Source organism: Thalassophryne amazonica, chromosome 14, assembly GCF_902500255.1.
Source record: "Thalassophryne amazonica chromosome 14, fThaAma1.1, whole genome shotgun sequence".
NCBI lineage: Eukaryota > Metazoa > Chordata > Actinopteri > Batrachoidiformes > Batrachoididae > Thalassophryne > Thalassophryne amazonica.
In genome coordinates, this window is record NC_047116.1 from 56,658,947 (window position 1) to 56,681,897 (window position 22,951).

The 22,951-nt window shown below is 42.7% G+C and overlaps 1 protein-coding gene across 1 annotated transcript in view; it reads left to right on the forward strand.

The window, feature by feature from the left end:
* tmem163a (transmembrane protein 163a) overlaps nucleotides 1–22,951 on the forward strand; it is a 229,535-nt gene that overhangs the window by 182,764 nt on the left and 23,820 nt on the right. The window contains exons 4-5 of the mRNA XM_034186187.1: nucleotides 6,849–6,940; nucleotides 9,397–9,493. Coding sequence (XP_034042078.1) covers nucleotides 6,849–6,940; nucleotides 9,397–9,493 — 189 coding nt within the window. The remainder of the gene's footprint in view (nucleotides 1–6,848; nucleotides 6,941–9,396; nucleotides 9,494–22,951) is intronic.

The following is a 22,951-nucleotide window of genomic DNA, read 5'->3' on the forward strand; positions in this document are numbered from 1 at the left end:
AACACTCGCCCTTAGAGACTGGGCTAAGGGTGGAAACCCTGTAAATCTGCACGCATCCCAGTTACGATCCTGAGTGGGGATCTAACCCTTCACGCACCAGCACTGGTGGACACGGGGTCGGAGGGGAATCTGCTGGATAGCAGATGGGCAGAGGAAGTGGGGCTCCCTCTAGTGGCCCTTCCTTCACCATTGAAGGTACGGGCACTAGATGGCACCCTTCTTCCACTAATCACACACCAGACACAGCCAGTGACATTGGTTGTGTCTGGGAATCACAGGGAGGAGATTGTGTTTTATGTAACACCTTCTACCTCCCGAGTGATTTTGGGTTTTCCATGGATGTTAAAACACAATCCCCGGATTGATTGGCCATCTGGGGTTGTGACGCAGTGGAGCGAAACCTGCCACCGGGAGTATTTAGGATCCTCGGTTCCACCCAGCGTGACAGCTAAGGAAGAGGGTCTAGTCCCCCCCAATCTGGCGGTGATGCCAGCCGAGTACCATGACCTTGCTGACGTCTTCAGCAAGGATCTTGCACTCACGCTGCCCCCGCACCGTCCGTACGATTGTGCCATCGATTTGATACCGGGCGCTGAATACCCGTCCAGCAGGCTGTACAACCTCTCACGTCCGGAACGCGAATCAATGGAGACCTACATCCGGGACTCGTTAGCTGCCGGGTTGATCCGGAACTCCACCTCCCCATTGGGTGCTGGTTTCTTTTTTGTGGGCAAGAAAGATGGCGGACTCCGTCCATGCATTGACTACAGAGGGCTGAACGAGATCACGGTTCGCAACCGATACCCATTACCTCTGTTAGATTCAGTGTTCACGCCCTTGCATGGAGCCCAAATTTTCACTAAACTGGATCTTAGGAATGCTTATCATCTGGTTTGGATCCGGGAGGGAGACGAGTGGAAGACGTCTTTGAGTACCTGGTCATGCCGTTCGGCCTCACCAATGCGCCCGCGACGTTCCAAACGTTGGTTAATGACGTCTTGCGGGACTTCCTGCATCGGTTCGTCTTCGTATACCTTGACGATATCCTCATCTTCTCCCCCGATCCTGAGACTCATGTGCAGCATGTACATCAGGTCCTGCAGCGGTTGTTGGAGAACTGGCTGTTTGTGAAGGGCGAGAAGTGTGAGTTCCACCGCACTTCTTTGTCCTTCCTGGGGTTCATAATCTCTTCCAACTCCGTCGCCCCTGATCCGGCCAAGGTTGCGGCGGTGAGAGATTGGTCCCAACCGATAAGCCGTAGCAAATTGCAGCAGTTCCTCGGCTTTGCAAATTTCTACCGGAGGTTCATAAAGGGGTATAGCCAGGTAGTTAGGCCCCTGACAGCCCTAACCTCCACCAAAGTCCCCTTCACCTGGTCGGATCGGTGCAAAGCCGCGTTTAGGGAGTTGAAACACCGGTTCTCGACTACACCAGTTCTGGTGCAGCCCGATCCCAATCGCCAGTTTGTTGTTGAAGTGGATGCCTCTGACTCAGGGATAGGAGCCGTGCTGTCCCAGAGCAGGGAGTCTGATAAGGTTCTCCACCCTTGTGCCTATTTTTCCGTAGGTTGACCCCGGCAGAGCGGAACTATGACGTCGGCAATCGGGAACTCCTAGCGGTGAAAGAGGCACTTGAGGAGTGGAGACACCTGTTGGAGGGAGCGACGGTGCCCTTCACGGTTTTCACGGACCATTGGAACCTGGAGTACCTCCGGACCGCCAAGCATCTGAACCCCAGGCAAGCCCGCTGGTCACTGTTCTTCGGGCGTTTTGACTTCCGGATCACCTACCACCCGGGGACCAAGAACCAGCAATCTGACGCCCTGTCCCGGGTCCACGAAGTGGAACTCAAGGCCGAGTTGTCAGATCCACCGGAATCCATCATCCCCGAGTCCACTATCGTGGCCACCCTCACCTGGGACGTGGAGAAGACCGTCTGGGAGGCCCTGGCAAGGAACCCGGACCCGGGGACCGGCCCAAGGAACAGACTTTACATCCCACCAGAAGCCAGAGCTGCGGTCCTGGACTTCTGTCACGGTTTCAAGCTAACCTGTCACCCAGGGGTGCGAAGAACCGTGGCAGCGCTTCTGGTGGGCGTCGATGGAAGCTGACGTCCGGGAGTACGTCCAGGCCTGTACCACCTGCGCCAGGGGAAAATCGGACCACCAACGGGCACAGGTACTCCTCCAGCTGTTACCTGTGCCTCACCGCCCCTGGTCTCACATCGGCCTGGACTTCGTCACGGACCTCCAGCCATCCCAGGGCATGACCACCATCTTCACGATAGTGGACCGGTTCTCCAAGGCAGCCCATATTCGTGGCCCTCCCGAAGCTCACGACGGCCCAGGAGACCACCGACCTCCTGGTCCACCATGTCATACGTCTGCATGGGATTCCATCCAACATTGTCTCAGACCGTGGTCCCCAGTTCTCCTCGCAAGTCTGGAGGAGTTTCTGTAGAGAACTGGGGACCACCGTGAGCCTCTCATCTGGGTACCATCCCCAGATGAATGGACAGGCACAGCGGGCCAACCAGGAATTGGAGCAGGCCCTCCGCTGCGTGACCTCCGCGCACCCGACGGCCTGGAGCAACCATTTGGCCTGGATTGAGTACACACACAACAGTCAAGTTTCATCTGCCATCGGCCTCTCCCCGTTTGAAGTATGTTTGGGGTACCAGCCCCCATTATTTCCACTTGTGGAGGGAGAGGTCGGGGTGCCCTCGGTCCAGGCCCATCTGAGGAGGTGCCGTCGGGTGTGGCACACTGCCCGCTCTGCCCTGCTCAAAGCCCGGACGAGGGCCAAGGCCCATGCAGACCGCCGGCGATCCCCGGCCCCTGCATACCAGCCCGGGCAGGAGGTTTGGCTGTCAACAAAGGACATCCCGTTACAGGTGGAATCTCAAAAACTGAAAGACCGATACATTGGCCCATTCTCCATCCTCAAGGTCCTCAGCCCAGCTGCAGTGACGCTGAACCTGCCAGCTTCACTGCGGATTCACCCAGTCTTCCATGTCTCCCGCATCAAGCCGTACCACACCTCTTCCCTCTGCACCCCCGGACTGGTGCCGCCTCCTGTCCGGATCATCGATGGGGAGCCTGCCTGGACTGTGCACAGGCTCCTGGACGTCTGTCGACAGGGCCGGGGTTTCCAGTATCTGGTGGACTGGGAGGGTTATGGACCCGAAGAGCGCTCCTGGGTGAAGAGGAGCTTCATCCTGGACCCGGCCCTCCTGGCCGATTTCTACCGCCGACATCCGGACAAACCTGGTCGGGCGCCAGGAGGCGCCCGTTGAGGGGGGGGTCCTGTTGTGTGGGCCGCTGAAGAGGAGGTACTGCTGGCGCACCACCAGAGGGCTCCCTGCCTGAAGTGCGGGCTTCAGGCACGAGAGGGCGCCGGAGCAACCGGGAGTGGCAGTTGTCATTCATCATCAGCACCAGCTGTTACTCATCATCACCAACCACATCACCGTAAAGCTAGGACATCTTACTACTCATCACTAATTGAAGAAAATAAGAATAACCCCAGGTTTCTTTTCAGCACTGTAGCCAGGCTGACAAAGAGTCAGAGCTCTATTGAGCCGAGTATTCCTTTAACTTTAACTAGTAATGACTTCATGACTTTCTTTGCTAATAAAATTTTAACTATTAGAGAAAACATTACTCATAACCATCCCAAAGACATATCGTTCTCTTTGGCTGCTTTCAGTGATGCCGGTATTTGGTTAGACTCTTTCTCTCCGATTGTTCTGTCTGAGTTATTTTCATTAGTTACTTCCTCCAAACCATCAACATGTCTATTAGACCCCATTCCTACCTGGCTGCTCAAGGAAGCCCTACCATTAATTAATGCTTCGATCTTAAATATGATCAATCTATGTTTATTAGCTGGCTATGTACCACAGGCTTTTAAGGTGGCAGTAATTAAACCATTACTTAAAAAGCCATCACTTGACCCAGCTATCTTAGCTAATTATAGGCCAATCTCCAACCTTCCTTTTCTCTCAAAAATTCTTGAAAGGGTAGTTGTAAAACAGCTAACTGATCATCTGCAGAGGAATGGTCTATTTGAAGAGTTTCAGTCAGGGTTTAGAATTCATCATAGTACAGAAACAGCATTAGTGAAGGTTACAAATGATCTTCTTATGGCCTCAGACAGTGGACTCATCTCTGTGCTTGTTCTGTTAGACCTCAGTGCTGCTTTTGATACTGCTGACCATAAAATTTTATTACAGAGATTAGAGCATGCCATAGGTATTAAAGGCACTGCGCTGCGGTGGTTTGAATCATATTTATCTAATAGATTACAATTTGTTCATGTAAATGGGGAGTCATCTTCACAGACTAAGGTTAATTATGGTGTTCCACAAGGTTCTGTGCTAGGACCAATTTTATTCACTTTATATATGCTTCCCTTAGGCAGTATTATTAGACAACATTGCTTAAATTTTCATTGTTAAGCAAATGATACCCAGCTTTATCTATCCATGAAGCCAGAGGACACACAACCAATTAGCTAAACTGCAGGATTGTCTTACAGACATAAAGACATGGATGACCTCTAATTTCCTGCTTTTAAACTCAGATAAAACTGAAGTTATTGTACTTGGCCCCACAAATCTTAGAAACATGGTGTCTAACCAGATCCTTACTCTGGATGGCATTACCCTGACCTCTAGTAATACTGTGAGAAATCTTGGAGTCATTTTTGATCAGGATATGTCATTCAGTGCGCATATTAAACAAATATGTAGGACATGCTTTTTTGCATTTGCGCAATATCTCTATAATTAGAAAGGTCTTGTCTCAGAGTGATGCTGAAAAACTAATTCATGCATTTATTTCGTCTAGGCTGGACTATTGTAATTCATTATTATCAGGTTGTCCTAAAAGTTCCCTGAAAAGCCTTCAGTTAATTCAAAATGCTGCAGCTAGAGTACTGACAGGGACTAGAAGGAGAGAGCATATCTTACCCATATTGGCCTCTCTTCATTGGCTTCCTGTTAATTCTAGAATAGAATTTAAAATTCTTCTTCTTTCTTATAAGGTTTTGAATAATCAGGTCCCATCTTATCTTAGGGACCTCATAGTACCATATCACCCCAATAGAGCGCTTCGCTCTCAGACTGCAAGCTTACTTGTAGTTCCTAGGGTTTGTAAGAGTAGAATGGGAGGCAGAGCCTTCAGCTTTCAAGCTCCTCTCCTCTGGAACCAGCTCCCAATTTGGATCAGGGAGACAGACACCCTCTCTACTTTTAAGATTAGGCTTAAAACTTTCCTTTTTGCTAAAGCTTATAGTTAGGGCTGGATCAGGTGACCCTGAACCATCCCTTAGTTTTGCTGCTATAGACTTAGACTGCTGGGGGGTTCCCATGATGCACTGAGTGTTTCTTTCTCTTTTTGCTCTGAAAGCACCACTCTGCATTTAGTCATTAGTGATCGATCTCTGCTCCCCTCCACAGCATGTCTTTTTCCTGGTTCTCTCCCTCAGCCCCAACCAGTCCCAGCAGAAGACTGCCCCTCCCTGAGCCTGGTTCTGCTGGAGGTTTCTTCCTGTTAAAAGGGAGTTTTTCCTTCCCACTGTTGCCAAGTGCTTGCTCACAGGGGGTCGTTTTGACCATTGGGGTTTTTCCGTAATTATTGTATGGCCTTGCCTTACATTATAAGGCGCCTTGGGGCAACTGTTTGTTGTGATTTGGCGCTATATAAATAAATTTGATTTGATTTGATTTGATTATGCTGAGCTTAATTACATCATTGGTTTATCTCTCTTATCTATTAGTTACCCATGGAAAAGGATTCAGCCTTATCAAACCAATTTTTGGGTCGTCTTCGCAAAGTATAGGTGTTTTTTTTTAAACTAATGTTAGCATGTAACAATTTAATTTGATTTTAAAGTGACATTAATGCATATTTGTCTTTATCATTCTTTATTTATCTTCTGGGATCCTTAACACTGAGACACCTGCAAGCTGGATCGTATACACCAAAAATGGCACATGGTAAAAATATCAAAGCTAACATTGAATCTCAGTGCATGTGATGTGCCCCATCTTAGTCTCCAAGTAACCTTTAATTACTAAACACAAAGTCATTCCAGTAGCACCCAAGGATCCTCCAAAGAGACTGAGCACCAAAGCCATTGAGTTGGCACCCGGTCAGCTTCCAAGTTTCACAACTACACAGTAAGACAGGAAGCACAACGACCCAAAATTCTTCTTCCTGCAAAGGAACAGACATCACCAAACACCTCTGTCCTGTGGTGACTTCTCTTCAATGCCTTCTGATGTTCACACTGTTCAGTGCATGTGTTGACTGGGAAATGGGTACGATTGTGGAAACCGGTGGCCTGTGTTGGTGAGGAAAGTTGCAGAATCAATGGACTGCCTGATTGCAAGATCCAAGCTTTCCAGATTCAGGACAATTGCAAAACCAGACACTCTGAGTTCACATGCAGCTTCTCTAAGTGCTGTAATCATGGCACCCATTGATTCCATAAAGATCACAGCATCCATCACAGCCACTCCCAGTATCTGAGTATAGGTTCACTATGATGTCTAGAAACGTCTTGGGGATCCCACCTCGTCAAATACTTCTTAAGTATTTTTTGTTTGTTTGTTTTTAAGGTGGATGTTGACTAAAATGCATGTTGTAGCACATGAGGTAAAGATGTGGTGCTTCTGTTTTATTGATATCAGTTGTGTTTATAGCCGTTTTTTTTATCTGAATCTTTAAATTTGATATTGTGTTATTCCTGCAGCCACTGTAGCACATTAATAATCGCTCCCAAATGTTTTCTTTTTCCTCACTTCTTTCTTCCTTTTGATACGCTTTGTTTTTCCTGCTGCAGTTTGATGCCACATTGGATGTCCTGTCATCAGCCATTGTTCTGTGGCGTTACAGCAACGCAGCAGCTATACACTGTGCACACAGAGAGTACATGTGAGTACAGTAAATTAACACCTGATTAATGGTTAATATGTCATGTGATTCAAATTGTCTTCTAAGAGATGGCTACTCAAACGTGTATATTCATGTACTGTAAATGTATTGTATACCTGTCTACCACCAGCTGTATGGTCATTGTATGATGGATGGATGGTGGAAATTAGGAGCAGGTGTAGTTGTTAGTAAGCACGGCATTGTTTCAGCACAGAAATCTCCAAAATCAGACAGTGATCAGACTGTGACTGTGTTATTGTTTAACAGCTGCATTCAAAAACTCAAAATGCACGGTCACACCTCCACACAACCATGTGGAAAGGATGTTTTATGAATGTAGTCAAAGAAGATACATTGTTCCAAATTTGTTTCATTTTACAGCACTGTAGTAGCAGCTGGAGTTGTAGTAGGGGGCTGTTATTCTACAGTGTTACTGTACTGTTATTCTACTGTAACTGACAGTTTATTACTGTAAAAAGATTACAGTACTGTCCCACTGCTAAATTACAATAACCAGCTATGACTTCATTGGGAGGAATTGAACCCCAGGTTAGGGCTGGGCAGTATGACCTAAAATTCATATTGTGGTATAAATTGAATCCCTTCACGGTAATGGTATATATTGCGATATAAACTTAAGTGTAAAGATTATAATGTAAGTGTTTCTGAATGGGTCCCTTAGCAAAGGTAAATTGTAAATAAATAAATAAAAATGACAAAAACAAATAAAAACATATATAATTTATTGTGCATATCTCAAATCTACAATTTGCCAGAAGGTACGTCTAAGATGCAAGCCTAGATTTGATGTTTTGGTGAAAGAATTAAATAAATGTATTTATTGTTGGGTCAGTGGCTGAAGTTTCATCTCTTGAACACTAGATGGCACACCCTTTCTGAACATTTTTCAAATGTTTGAGTCAGATCGCGATGGAGCCATCCACCTCCACCCAGAGCATCCGCTGAACTAAATAAACAACAGCTTTGTAAATATTGCACATCACTGTGTTGGATTTACGTTGTTCACTGACAGAACTGCTAAGTGTGGGAGACACTCAAACGTCTCACATGAACCCTCTTGTCTCAGTGAGAGACACGTCTCAGCTCAGAACACCCCCTCCCCTCTGCACTCTGTAGCAAAGAAGCAGTGGTTCACAGAGGAGTTTTCCTGGATTAAAAAACTCCACGGGCATTATTGCGATTAGTCAGTGGAGTACAAATCTCTACCGTCAGCCACATTTATACTGTGTACCAGTTAAACCAGATATACTGTATCATGCACCCCTACCGTGGATCTTTTTGCTGGGAACAAATCTACTAACCGCTGCTCCACTGTGCTGCCTCTGAACCATTGTATGGCCATTGAACCACCACAGAGCCGGCATCGTACTAACCACTGAGCCACCACTGTGCTGCCGCTGAGCTACCACCATGCTGCTAAAGCAAATCAAACAGCGCAAAGTGCTAAACAGAATTCTAGGCAAAACAAACATGGAGTAGAGAACATCAAAATACTTGTAGCATCAGGGAGCTTGGTTCAGTTGAAAGTCTTTTACTATAAGAGTCCAATATTGATGTGAAGCTGAGAGTGCAGGAACAGACCTGTCAAAGCACTGAAGCTAGTGTCAAAATATAACCAGAAAAACAAACCATAACTCTCACAGTACTGCAGGAGTAAGGCAGGGTGAAGTTAAACATCTGATTAGAAATCCTGGTTGTGTATGTGCAAGAAGCTGGGGCATAATAAATTCTGAGGACACACAGAGATTGCAGACAGGCTGCCAAAAAAAGTAATGATTGGAAAAATGTGCTTTTCGAGCTTATAGATTACTGCTCTATATTAATATGAACGCTCATTATAGACATTTTTAATTATTACCTTCTTAAACAAACATTGATCTTTAATGCAGGCTAATTCAAAATTAGGATTACATGGATATAATTATTATTTTTTTAATTTGTATTTGTATTGCACCAAATCGCAACATAAGTTGCCCCAAGGTGCTTCTCAAGGGTAGGGTCTAACTTTGCCAACTCCCCCTGAGCAAGCATGTAGGTGACAGTGGTAAAGAAAGACTCCCTTTGGTGTTTTTTTGCGGGAAGACACCTCAAGCAGAACAGATTCCATAACAATATGTACTTTTAAAATCAATAATAAATCCTTCTATTTTGTGAACCCACTTACTCTACTAAAGGGTCACAGGGCGGGGGTGACTGGAGCATTTCCAGCAGTCATTGGGTGAGAGGTGGGGTACACCCTGGCCAGACCACCAGTCTGTCACAGAGAGAGAAAGACAGAGGGAAGTTTGTTTGCATATTTTAGTGCTGGTTTGTAGGTTTACTAGAAAACTACTCACATTCAAATGCAAGAGGAGGAATATCATGAAGAAGGGAGAAAGGGTGTTACACTCCAGTATGACTATCATCTAATTTGTACCATTCTGCTTGATCTGCAGAGCATGTGTCATCCTTGGAATTGTGTTTGTCCTCTCCTCCATGTGCATCCTTGGAAAGGCCATCCATGGTCTGGCTACCAAACTACCCCCGAAAGTGGTAAGAGATAAATTCATATAGTACCCTAATATGGCCTCATACAGCATTGTAATCATATCATACGCTGTAAAACAAAAACAAAACAAAACAAAAAGTGAATAAATTCTGTTGTTATGGGGGAAAAAAACTGGCAGTGTGCTTGCCAGTAGTTCTGTAAAATAAATAAATAAATAAATACTATCACAGAAAATACTGTCAATTTTACAGTATAAAATTGTCATTTGCAAAAAATAAATAAATAAATAATGAAATGAGAATGAAGCGTGAGCAGCTTTGAACTAGTGGCATTCTGTTAAAAAGCGAGGACGCTAACTTCTTACACCACAACTCTGTCACGTTGTGGTATCTAGTCTAAAAATGTAAGGAACTGCAGAATCTGTTTTATGCTATTGATATATAAGCAACTCAATTCTAAACAGATATGATTTTTTTCTAAACTCTTCATATTAACATACTTTGTACAAATGCAGCAAAAAATGTGTGAATATGGCAAGATAAAATACAGTGGGGCAAATAAGTATTTCATCTACTGTCAATTTTGCAAGTTTTCCCACCTACAGAGAATGTAGACGTGTGTAATTTTTGTCGAAGGTACACTTCAACTGTGAGAGACAGAATCTAAAAAAAAATCAGAAAATCACATTGTATGATTTTTAAATAATTAATTTGCATTTTATTGCATGAAATAAGTATTTGATACAATAGAAAAACAGACCTTGAGGGCCCCTTCACGCATAACACGAAAGATGCAGAAACCAGAAGAAAATCCGCAAATCAAAAACAAAATGGGGAACCGTGAAACATTCCACATGCTGTCGGGAGGGACCCACGTTTGAACAGGCATGCACATGGAAAGTCACACACACAGCAGCCAAGGAAAAAATTAAAAAAAAAAACCCCACCACAATTCTTAATAATTAATTCCTGTTATAAAGAGCGGATTTGGCCTCCACCGAGATGTACACTATGTTTCTGTCCTGTTTGTGCTCGGTCTTATTTTTTCCCCTTTTCTTTTCCTTCAGTTTAGTCCAGTCTTGACTTTGTTTTTATTTTTTGCTGCTTGATTATTTTCATTCATGTCTGTTTCTGATTATTCATGTTTATGTATTATTCTGTGTTCCTGGTCTTGGTTCTCTCATGTATTGCATTTTCAGTTTAGTCATTTATTGCTTTTCTTTCTGTCGCTAGTTTCATTCTTGGTTATCTTTTATTTTATTAGTCATGCACGTGTTGGTTTAGCTTTTCACATTCTTTACATTATACTTTAGTCTCAGGTTTTGCTTATTGTTTATCTTCAGTGTTTCATATCTGATTAGGTTCTGTTTGTGATTTATTCTATTCTCGGTTTTAGTTATTTTGTATTGTCATTGTATTTATTTTTGTTTTTTATTATTATTATTGATCTCTAGTTTTCCACTTTGATTAGTCACATTATCTCCTAGTTTTTTCCCCTTTTGTTTTGCTCACTTTTATTATGTCTGCCTTAAGCACGTCTCATTTTTCTCCGTTAATTTTCTAGCCACTTAGTTCTTTTGATTCGTCTGTGTTGCGTTTTCCTCCTTCACTCTCTTGCACCTGTTCCTCATCTGTCAGCCATGCCCCCCTTTACAGATCCTTCGTCCTCACATGCACCTTGTTTTCCGGTCACCGTCTTCCTTATTTAAATTTTTTTTTTCACTCCCTCACTGCTCGTTTGTCGATGATGTTCATCACTTACCAGCACTTCCTCTTGTCCTGTTTTTGCTCCAGCCGTGTTTTGATTCTGCTCTGTTTACCGGATCCTGTTTGTGCCTCAGCTCTGAAAACCCAGTTTGCTTGTGTACTGACCCTGCTTGTTTTTACCACATCCTCTGTCTCGCCTAGGGTTGCCAACCGTCCCTTGAAAAACGGAATCGTCCCTTATTTGGAAATAAAAGTGTGCATTCTGTATTGACCTGAAACGGGACGCAGTTTGTCCCGTATTTCTGTGAGAATCAAAAAGTCTGTAAAATGTCAGTGGAATTGACTGGCGCTTTATATGGAAACTTACAGTAAATTTGATCCCAGCCTCTCTCCTGCTTTTCACCAATGAGTTGACAGACACGAGTTGACAATACAGAATCACTCTTATCTCATTGGTCGAGGGACATCTGCTCGCAAGAAGATACTGACGTCATGAGCCGACGACGGTCGCTGGACGACAATAACAAAGCAGCATGGCTGATATCGATACAGACACCGACACTGGCACTGCAGATATGCCTACGGACAGCAATGTCTGTAACGTCGTTACTCCTCCTCCTAAAAAAAACAAACAAAAAAGAATGCAAAAATACAGGGGAGAATGAGAAAAGAAAAATGGCTGGGTGGAAAAGGTGCGCGACAACAGTATTGTTTACTTTTCAGACTTTATTTTTTGCACTTTTTATTACACTAAATGTATAAATGTCCACTGTTACATTGTTTTGCACTGTTACATTGTTTTGGATGATACAAATTTTCTATTGTTTTTTTTTTGTTAATTTATACAATTTTAAGTTAAGCAATAGCACTACAGAGATTTATTTTTAAAGAAGACAGAATGCTCATATTGAAATTGTGAGTGAAAATTTATTTTGCACTAAAAATAAATTGCTAAATAATAATTTGTTTTCCACGCGTTCATATCAGAACAAATGCATGTATGCATCTACCTAAATTCAGGGTCAAGTAAACAGTCAAATGGTTAAAAATTGTTTCACACAGACGCTGGGAAGGGTGAAGGCAATGGTCAGTCGGCCGGTCGGCCCTGGCGGTGAGGTGTCCCTTATTTATTTTTCAGAGAGTTGGCAACCCTAGTCTCGCCCTTGCCTGGTACTTTTGCTCCGCGGACTGCCTTCCTGTTACCGAACCCCTGCCTGTACACTGAAAGAGAACCAACAAAAGAACCAACTTTAAACAGTGGTACAATACGTAAAACCTGAATGAATTAAGTTGTTTGAACTTATGTTAGCAAGTTAGATCAACTCTAACTTACAAATTTAAGTGCAAACAACTTAATTCAGTCCGGTTTTATCAATTGTAATGCTTTTTTAAGTTGGTTCAACTATTGTCTTTTTTCAGTGTAATAGAGACCAGTATTTTTACTCATACGTCCAGTTTGAGAGCCTGCATTTGTGTCCAGCCTCCGTCTGTGCCTCGCCTTCACTCAGCCTGACAAATACCAGGAAGTAATGAAATGACGTGGATCACTGTTTTCCCTTTAATGTTTTCCATGAATTACCTGATGCGCACATCTGATGAAGAGCCAGCCGGCTCCCAGGTAATGAAGAGCTGGCTCCTGTCTTATGAAGAGCTGGGTTCTCATGTCGTGAACACATCAGCCGGCATGGCGTGTCCAGCGCGCAGTGATCTTCTGCAAATGTGATCTGTGTTTTAATTATTACAATGTGGGGAAATCCTGCAGTGACACAGTGACCGTGGAGTGATTTCCTGCATGGCACGATATTCACCAGCATTGTGGTGAACTGACGTGGTGGTCAGCTGAAGCAGTATGTGTTTTAATTTATTTCCACGCGAGGACAGCATGCAGCATCCGCGCTTCACACTGTAGTTATGCGACTTCATAACCTACAAGCCACTACAGGTGTTCCCCAGCTGCAACTTGCGAGCACAGATATCTGAACAGCTGCACATCACAGGGGGACATGCCCAGTGCTTAATTTGTAAAGTGGCAGGTCCCGGAGTGCAGAGGATGGGTGGCTCCGGTGCAGAAAAACAAGAAGGGCGGGGGGAGCCTGCAAACAGTGCTGTGCGCCACACTTAAAATAAACTGCACACCCACACAAACACACACACACACCTTCACAAATGACACTAACACCCTGCCTTTTCCTCAAAAATTACTACATTTATGTTTGCTGTCTGTCTCTGTACTTTTCTGTCACTTTTGCGCTCTTTTTCATACTTTTCCATCGTTTCAAAAGTCACCGAACGCACTTTACCGTAATATATGCAACATATAGCATACTGTTGGAAAGCACGGGTTCTTGGCTTGCTGTCAGTGTTGAAATTTTCAGAGTGAGGCCTTACATGAGAACTTACAGTAATGAGAATCAGAGGCGCACTAGTGTGAAACTTCCGTGTTTTTCCTCTGTGTTATGACATCACAGGCTTACGTTTACCGTAATACACCATATATCATTGGAAAGCCCTTGGTGTTAGCTTAACAATGCACTTTGATACATATGGAAAATATGGCATGGGCGCCATCGCCGTAGATAAAGGGATAAATAGCTGGCGGAGCCAACGTCAGAGGTTCCGGAGCGTGCGTCCGAGGTTCTGGAGCGCCCTCCGTCTTGCTCCCCCTCAAATTAAGCCCTGGACACGCCCACCTCTGTCTGCAGACCTCGGCAGCTCAGAGAAAAAAAAAATGCTCACTCTGTGTTCCTTTATTCTGTGATTTTTCTTTTATGTATGTATTATTATGTGTTTGTCCTGCATCTCTCTGATATCTGTGTTTGTAATGTAACACCTTGTGTGCACGGTCATGTTCAGCTGGCAGTCGGTGGTCAGCTGATAGGTGCTGTATGTCCATGGCAAAGCACATGAGCAAAGCGATCACAAATGAATGAGTTCATGCCTTTCCCCTTATTTGTGTTATTTAATCTCATCTCTTTCTGTCTTTCATGTAAGCTACAATTTACTTGGTGGAAGTGACATCACCCTGCTCAGCCGGCTCATTGATTCCACACCGTGTCGTGCTCAGACGCTGGCTGGTCCTCATGTGATCGTGTCAGTACATAATTTTCAGCATGTGATGAGGACATGAGTGCCCGCCCACACATGTGCATTGCAGGTTCACCAGCTGAGTTGCAGTACATAGCTGTCAGCTGTTTCAGCAGTGCACTGCGCTGAACAGAGACCGGATTCGGGACCCTCAGCCACAGCTGACTATGTTGGATTCATGGTGTGTGTGTGTGGGAGGGGGGCATTCGGCACAGTTACACCCGTGTGTTGCTAGGTTACTCCACACTCGTGGGGCACTTAGACATTTTTCACAAACAGCTCAAATTGTGGTTGTCTGCTCTCTATTCTCATGCTGGGAGTGCGATTAGCCCTAGCTTTTCTAAGTGTCCAGTGAGCAGTCTTAGATGTTCATGTGCAACACCTGGAATTTGGCTGACACCTTGTGTTTTGAGGCGGCTCCAGTTTTCCACGAGTGCCATTTGGTTCCTCCTTCTTGCGCAATTCTGCCTCATTCGTGTTATGTATGAAGGGGCACGAATATTTGGTACAGAAAAATTTATTTGCAGTTACAGAGGTCAGATGTTTCCTGTAGTTCTTAGCCAAGTTTGCACACACTGCAGCAGGGATTTTGGTTCACTCCTCCATACAGATCTTCTCCAGACATTTCAGGTTTTGAGTTTCAGCTCCCTCCAAAGATCTTCTGTTGGTTTCAGGTCTCGAGACTGGCTAGGCCACTCCAGGACCATGGAATGCTTCTTACGGTGTCACTCCTTAGTTGCCATGGTTGTGTTTTGGGTCATTGTTGGGTCATGGCTGGAAGACCCAGCCATGACCCATCTTTAATGCTCTTACTGAGGGAAGGAGTTTAAACCATGACGGTGTAGATGTAATCTTTGCGACCATGGTCCCAGCTCTCTTCGGGAGACCAGGTCCTCCCGTGTAGTTCTGGGCTTTCTCAGAATCATCATTACCCCACGAGGCAAGATCTTGTATGGAGCCCCAGACCGAGGGAGATTGACAGTCATCTCGTGTTTCTTCCACTTTCTAATAAATAATCATAACAGTTGTTGTGTTCTACCAAGCTGCTTGCCTGTTGTACTGTAGTCCATCCCAGCCTTGTGCAGGTCTACAGTTTTGTCCCTGGTGTCCTTAGACAGCTCTTTGGTCTTGGCCACGATGAACAGGTCGGAGTGTGATTGATTGAGTGTGTGGCCAGGTGTCTTTTATACAGGTAACGAGTTCAAACAGGTGCACTTAATACAGGTAATGAGTGCAGAATATAAGGGCTTCTTAAAGAAAAAGTTTCTGTGAGAGCCAGAATTCTTGCTGGTAGGTGGTAGGTGATCAAATACTAATGTCATGCAATAAAAGCAAATTAATTATTTAAAAATCATACAATGTAATTTTCTTATTTTTTTTAGATTCTGTCTTTGACAGTTGAAGTGCACGTGTGATAAAAATTACAGACCTCTCCATTCTTTGTAGGTGGGAAAACCTGCAAAACCAACAGTGGATCAAATACTTATTTGCCTCACTGTACAATTCATTATATTTTCAGAGTAGTTCCTATTGTGTGACAACATAATGGTGCAAATAGGAAGCATGCATGTTTCCTGCAAATTATATCACAGGTTCAAGGTTGTGTGAGGCCTGTTTTTCTGATATACAACCCCTGGCAAAAAATTATGGAATCACCGGCCTCGTAGGATGTTCATTCAGTTGTTTAATTTTGTAGAAAAAAAAGCAGATCACAGACATGACACAAAACTAAAGTCATTTCAAATGGCAACTTTCTGGCTTTAAGAAACACTATAAGAAATCAAGAAAAAAAGATTGTGGCAGTCAGTAACGGTTACTTTTTTAGACCAAGCAGAGGAAAAAAATATGGAATCACTAAATTCTGAGGAAAAAATTATGGAATCACCCTGTAAATTTTCATCCCCCAAACTAACACCTGCATCAAATCAGATCTGCTCGTTGACATTGACCCTATGCCATGACATTGACCCTATATGTCTTTTTGCAAGGAATGTTTTCGCAGTTTTTGCTCTATGGCAAGATGCATTATCATCTTGAAAAATGATTTCATCATCCCCAAACATCCTTTCAGTTGTCCAAAATATCAACGTAAACTTGTGCATTTATTGATGATGTAATGACAGCCATCTCCCCAGTGCCTTTACCTGACATGCAGCCCCATATCATCAATGACTGTGTAACTTTACATGTTCTCTTCAGGCAGTCATCTTTATAAATCTCATTGGAACGGCACCAGACAAAAGTTCCAGCATCATCACCTTGCCCAATGCAGATTCGAGATTCATCACTGAATATGACTTTCATCCAGTCATCCACAGTCCACGATTGCTTTTCCTTAGCCCATTGTAACCTTGTTTTTTTCTGTTTAGTTGTTAATGATGGCTTTCGTTTAGCTTTTCTGTATGTAAATCCCATTTCCTTTAGGCAGTTTCTTACAGTTCGGTCACAGACGTTGACTCCAGTTTCCTCCCATTCGTTCCTCATTTGTTTTGTTGTGCATTTTCGATTTTTGAGACATATTGCTTTAAGTTTTCTGTCTTGATGCTTTGATGTCTTCCTTGGTCTACCAGTATGTTTGCCTTTAACAACCTTCCCATGTTGTTTGTATTTGGTCCAGAGTTTAGACACAGCTGACTGTGAACAACCAACATCTTTTGCAACATTGCATGATGATTTACTCTCTTTTAAGAGTTTGATAATCTTCTCCTTTGTTTCAACTGACATCTCTCATGTTGGAGCCATGATTCATGTCAGTCCACTTGGTGCAACAGCTCTCCAAGGTGTGATCACTCCTTTTTAGATGCAGACTAATGAGCAGATCTGATTTGATGCAGGTGTTAGTTTTGGGGATGAAAATGTACAGGGTGATTCCATAATGTATTCCTCAGAATTGAGTGAGTCCATATTTTTTCCCTCTGCTTGGTCTAAAAAAATAACCATTACTGACTGCCACAATTATTTTTCCTGATTTCTTATAGTGTTTCTTAAAGCCAGAAAGTTGCCATTTGAAATTACTTTAGTTTTGTGTCATGTCTGTCATCTGTTTTTTTTCTACAAAATTAAACAACTGAATGAACATCCTCCGAGGCTGGTGATTCCATAATTTTTGCCAGGGGTTGTAGATGCAGTTGTGTTAGAAAAAAAAAAAAACAGCTCAACCTGTGGATCCCATGCCAAATTTTCTGTGGTGGCCTGGGCCAAATGGGTTTCAATGTACAATACGTAACAGCTGCATTTAAATTAGTTAAAAAAAAATGATATTGTTAATTTAGCAGAAAAGTGCTGCTGTATTTACTGCTTTAAAATGTACATTGTAAATTACAGCAGCTATAGACCATAAAATATACAGGTTGTTATATTAAGATATTTACATATTTTTATTGTATTCTTTTTTAAAGAATTATTCTGGCAATCACAGCTGCCAGGATTTTTTATTTTTATTTATTTATTTTTTTTTACAGTGAAAGCAATGTTTTTACAGTGTGCAATTTTACAATGTAGAATTTTCCAATCAGGCCATATTTGCATGCATACAAACATGCATTAATTATTATGAAACTACTAATACAAATTTAGCAGACCCGTGTGCTCAGCTTGCAACAGTTCAGACATTACTTATTGCAAGCTGTTCATCTTTTTATAGCCCCCCACCCCACCCCCGTTCGTTGTATTGACGTCAGAATCTTCAATCAATCAATCAATTTTTTTATATAGCGCTAAATCACAACAAACAGTTGCCCCAAGGCGCTTTATATTGTAAGGCAAGGCCATACAATAATTATGTAAAACCCCAACGGTCAAAACGACCCCCTGTGAGCAAGCACTTGGCTACAGTGGGAAGGAAAAACTCCCTTTTAACAGGAAGAAACCTCCAGCAGAACCAGGCTCAGGGAGGGGCAGTCTTCTGCTGGGACTGGTTGGGGCTGAGGGAGAGAATCAGGAAAAAGACATGCTGTGGAGGGGAGCAGAGATCAATCACTAATGATTAAATGCAGAGTGGTGCATACAGAGCAAAAAGAGAAAGAAACAGTGCATCATGGGAACCCCCCAGCAGTCTACATCTATAGCAGCATAACTAAGGGATGGTTCAGGGTCACCTGATCCAGCCCTAACTATAAGCTTTAGCAAAAAGGAAAGTTTTAAGCCTAATCTTAAAAGTAGAGAGGGTGTCTGTCTCCCTGATCTGAATTGGGAGCTGGTTCCACAGGAGAGGAGCCTGAAAGCTGAAGGCTCTGCCTCCCATTCTACTCTTACAAACCCTAGGAACTACAAGTAAGCCTGCAGTCTGAGAGCGAAGCGCTCTATTGGGGTGATATGGTACTACGAGGTCCCTAAGATAAGATGGGACCTGATTATTCAAAACCTTATAAGTAAGAAGAAGAATTTTAAATTCTATTCTAGAATTAACAGGAAGCCAATGAAGAGAGGCCAATATGGGTGAGATATGCTCTCTCCTTCTAGTCCCCGTCAGTACTCTAGCTGCAGCATTTTGAATTAACTGAAGGCTTTTTAGGGAACTTTTAGGACAACCTGATAATAATGAATTACAATAGTCCAGCCTAGAGGAAATAAATGCATGAATTAGTTTTTCAGCATCACTCTGAGACAAGACCTTTCTGATTTTAGAGATATTGCGTAAATGCAAAAAAGCAGTCCTACATATTTGTTTAATATGCGCTTTGAATGACATATCCTGATCAAAAATGACTCCAAGATTTCTCACAGTATTACTAGAGGTCAGGGTAATGCCATCCAGAGTAAGGATCTGGTTAGACACCATGTTTCTAAGATTTGTGGGGCCAAGTACAATAACTTCAGTTTATATCTGAGTTTAAAAGCAGGAAATTAGAGGTCATCCATGTCTTTATGTCTGTAAGACAATCCTGCAGTTTAGCTAATTGGTGTGTGTCCTCTGGCTTCATGGATAGATAAAGCTGGGTATCATCTGCGTAACAATGAAAATTTAAGCAATACCGTCTAATAATACTGCCTAAGGGAAGCATGTATAAAGTGAATAAAATTGGTCCTAGCACAGAACCTTGTGGAACTCCATAATTAACTTTAGTCTGTGAAGAAGATTCCCCATTTACATGAACAAATTGTAATCTATTAGACAAATATGATTCAAACCACAGCAGCGCAGTGCCTTTAATACCTATGGCATGCTCTAATCTCTGTAATAAAATTTTATGGTCAACAGTATCAAAAGCAGCACTGAGGTCTAACAGAACAAGCACAGAGATGAGTCCACTGTCCGAGGCCATAAGAAGATCATTTGTAACCTTCACTAATGCTGTTTCTGTACTATGATGAATTCTAAAACCTGACTGAAACTCTTCAAATAGACCATTCCTCTGCAGATGATCAGTTAGCTGTTTTACAACTACCCTTTCAAGAATTTTTGAGAGAAAAGGAAGGTTGGAGATTGGCCTATAATTAGCTAAGATAGCTGGGTCAAGTGATGGCTTTTTAAGTAATGGTTTAATTACTGCCACCTTAAAAGCCTGTGGTACATAGCCAACTAACAAAGATAGATTGATCATATTTAAGATCGAAGCATTAAATAATGGTAGGGCTTCCTTGAGCAGCCTGGTAGGAATGGGGTCTAATAAACATGTTGATGGTTTGGATGAAGTAACTAATGAAAATAACTCAGACAGAACAATCGGAGAGAAAGAGTCTAACCAAATACCGGCATCACTGAAAGCAGCCAAAGATAACGATACGTCTTTGGGATGGTTATGAGTAATTTTTTCTCTAATAGTTAAAATTTTGTTAGCAAAGAAAGTCATGAAGTCATTACTAGTTAAAGTTAATGGAATACTCAGCTCAATAGAGCTCTGACTCTTTGTCAGCCTGGCTACAGTGCTGAAAAGAAACCTGGGGTTGTTCTTATTTTCTTCAATTAGTGATGAGTAGAAAGATGTCCTAGCTTTACGGAGGGCTTTTTTTATAGAGCAACAGACTCTTTTTCCAGGCTAAGTGAAGATCTTCTAAATTAGTGAGACGCCATTTCCTCTCCAATTTACGGGTTATCTGCTTTAAGCTACGAGTTTGTGAGTTATACCACGGAGTCAGGCACTTCTGATTTAAAGCTCTCTTTTTTAGAGGAGCTACAGCATCCAAAGTTGTCTTCAATGAGGATGTAAAACTATTGACGAGATACTCTATCTCACTTACAGAGTTTAGGTAGCTACTCTGCACTGTGTTGGTATATGGCATTAGAGAACATAAAGAAGGAATCATATCCTTAAACCTAGTTACAGCGCTTTCTGAAAGACTTCTAGTGTAATGAAACTTATTCCCCACTGCTGGGTAGTCCATCAGAGTAAATGTAAATGTTATTAAGAAATGATCAGACAGAAGGGAGTTTTCAGGGAATACTGTTAAGTCTTCTATTTCCATACCATAAGTCAGAACAAGATCTAAGATATGATTAAAGTGGTGGGTGGACTCATTTACTTTTTGAGCAAAGCCAGTAGAGTCTAATAATAGATTAAATGCAGTGTTGAGGCTGTCATTCTCAGCATCTGTGTGGATGTTAAAATCGCCCACTATAATTATCTTATCTGAGCTAAGCACTAAGTCAGACAAAAGGTCTGAAAATTCACAGAGAAACTCACAGTAACGACCAGGTGGACGATAGATAATAACAAATAAAACTGGTTTTTGGGACTTCCAATTTGGATGGACAAGACTAAGAGTCAAGCTTTCAAATGAATTAAAGCTCTGTCTGCGTTTTTGATTAATTAATAAGCTGGAATGGAAGATTGCTGCTAATCTTCATCTCCCTCCTTCTTACTGTTGCTCCTTTTCTCTCAAACACACACGTTCTTTTCCAACACTCCCCATTACGTCTCCACTTCTCTCTGGAGGTGTTAAGCCATGGAAAAAAGTTCGAAAATAGTCTCATCGTGTTGTTGCCGGGGCACAGCCCAGCTTTGCCATCACTGCACCGTTGTCCTTTCTGTGCTTTGAGCCCTTGTATTTGGTCTGTGAATGATTTAACCCCCATCTGTCTGTGTCAGTAATCGGTGAAGGTAAAGGAGAGAAGAAACTCACAACACATTTCACACTCGGTAGCTTGTGACCTTAAAGACAGTATACATCCTCGGTTTCTGTCTGAGGATTTCCAACTATCTGTAAAGCAAGAAATGTCTGTGTGTGTGTTTGTGTATGTGGCTCACATACCTCTCTGACTGTCAGATCGACCTCAGCTATCGGATATGGCTTGCACGTCATGATGATATGCATCCTTTATTCTGAAAATTTTGGGGATTCATTTTCAAAACCTTTATTTTCATTACAGGGTTGGCCCGCTCGGGAAATGCATTGCTTCTCAAAACGTGCCTGTGAATAAAATCAAGTGCACCCTCTCTTCTTCTATGGTGCTTAGTACACCAGTTTAATTGGCTAACTTTATCTTAGCCTTAGCTGAACAGTCAGTGGGTCTCACGATTTGCCCAGTCTGACCCAGACTGACTGCAAATTAGTAAATTAAGTACTTTTATTGAATTTTTGGTGGGGCATTTTTATGGCATTTTCTAAATGTGGAAATGTGCTCCGTCATCAAAACATAAACAAATCAAGCGCACCTCTCTTCTTCTATGGTAGATAACGGCAGCTGGCATCCTTATTGTTGCATTGCTGCCACCTTCTGCATCAGTCCGTTATCACAGTACTAAATCCTTTCTGAGTCCAATGTCTTTCAAGTATTCAAAAGCCAACACTTCCCCCTCCCACTAGACCTTATGGCTAAAACTGTCTGCAAATCACCTAAACAAATTCATACTTATTACAAAATTCCACCATATTTTGCCTCAAAAAAGAAATTTAACCAGAATGAGCCTTCAAAAAGCATTACTGGGGGTCCCCAGCAATGCTGCTGCATTACTGTTTTTGTTTTTCTCCAATGGCCAAAAAAGCAAAAGGCACCAGTAGTGGTACTTTCATATTAGTGGAATGGGGTTCAACTACATACAGTGACAATAGTTATCAATCAATACACACATTTCACAACAAACCTAAATGTCCCTGACTCACATTATCAATACCGATTGTACTCAGATCCATATGTTTCTGCTTCGTGTACACTGACTGTTTATTCCTTCCTATATCTCTATGTGTGTATGTCTGACCATGTTAAATGAATGTCAATCTTTTTCTTAAAATAACTGTATTCGTGTGTCTCTTTGTATCTTAATCAATCAATTCAATCAATTTCTTTATATAGCGCCAAATCACAACAAACAGTTGCCCCAAGGCGCTTTATATTGTAAGGCAAGGCCATACAATAATTATGTAAAACCCCAACGGTCAAAACGACCCCCTGTGAGCAAGCACTTGGCTACAGTGGGAAGGAAAAACTCCCTTTTAACAGGAAGAAACCTCCAGCAGAACCAGGCTCAGGGAGGGGCAGTCTTCTGCTGGGACTGGTTGGGGCTGAGGGAGAGAACCAGGAAAAAGACATGCTGTGGAGGGGAGCAGAGATCAATCACTAATGATTAAATGCAGAGTGGTGCATACAGAGCAAAAAGAGAAAGAAACAGTGCATCATGGGAACCCCCCAGCAGTCTACGTCTATAGCAGCATAACTAAGGGATGGTTCAGGGTCACCTGATCCAGCCCTAACTATAAGCTTTAGCAAAAAGGAAAGTTTTAAGCCTAATCTTAAAAGTAGTCAATGTCAACCATGTATTAACAAACATACAC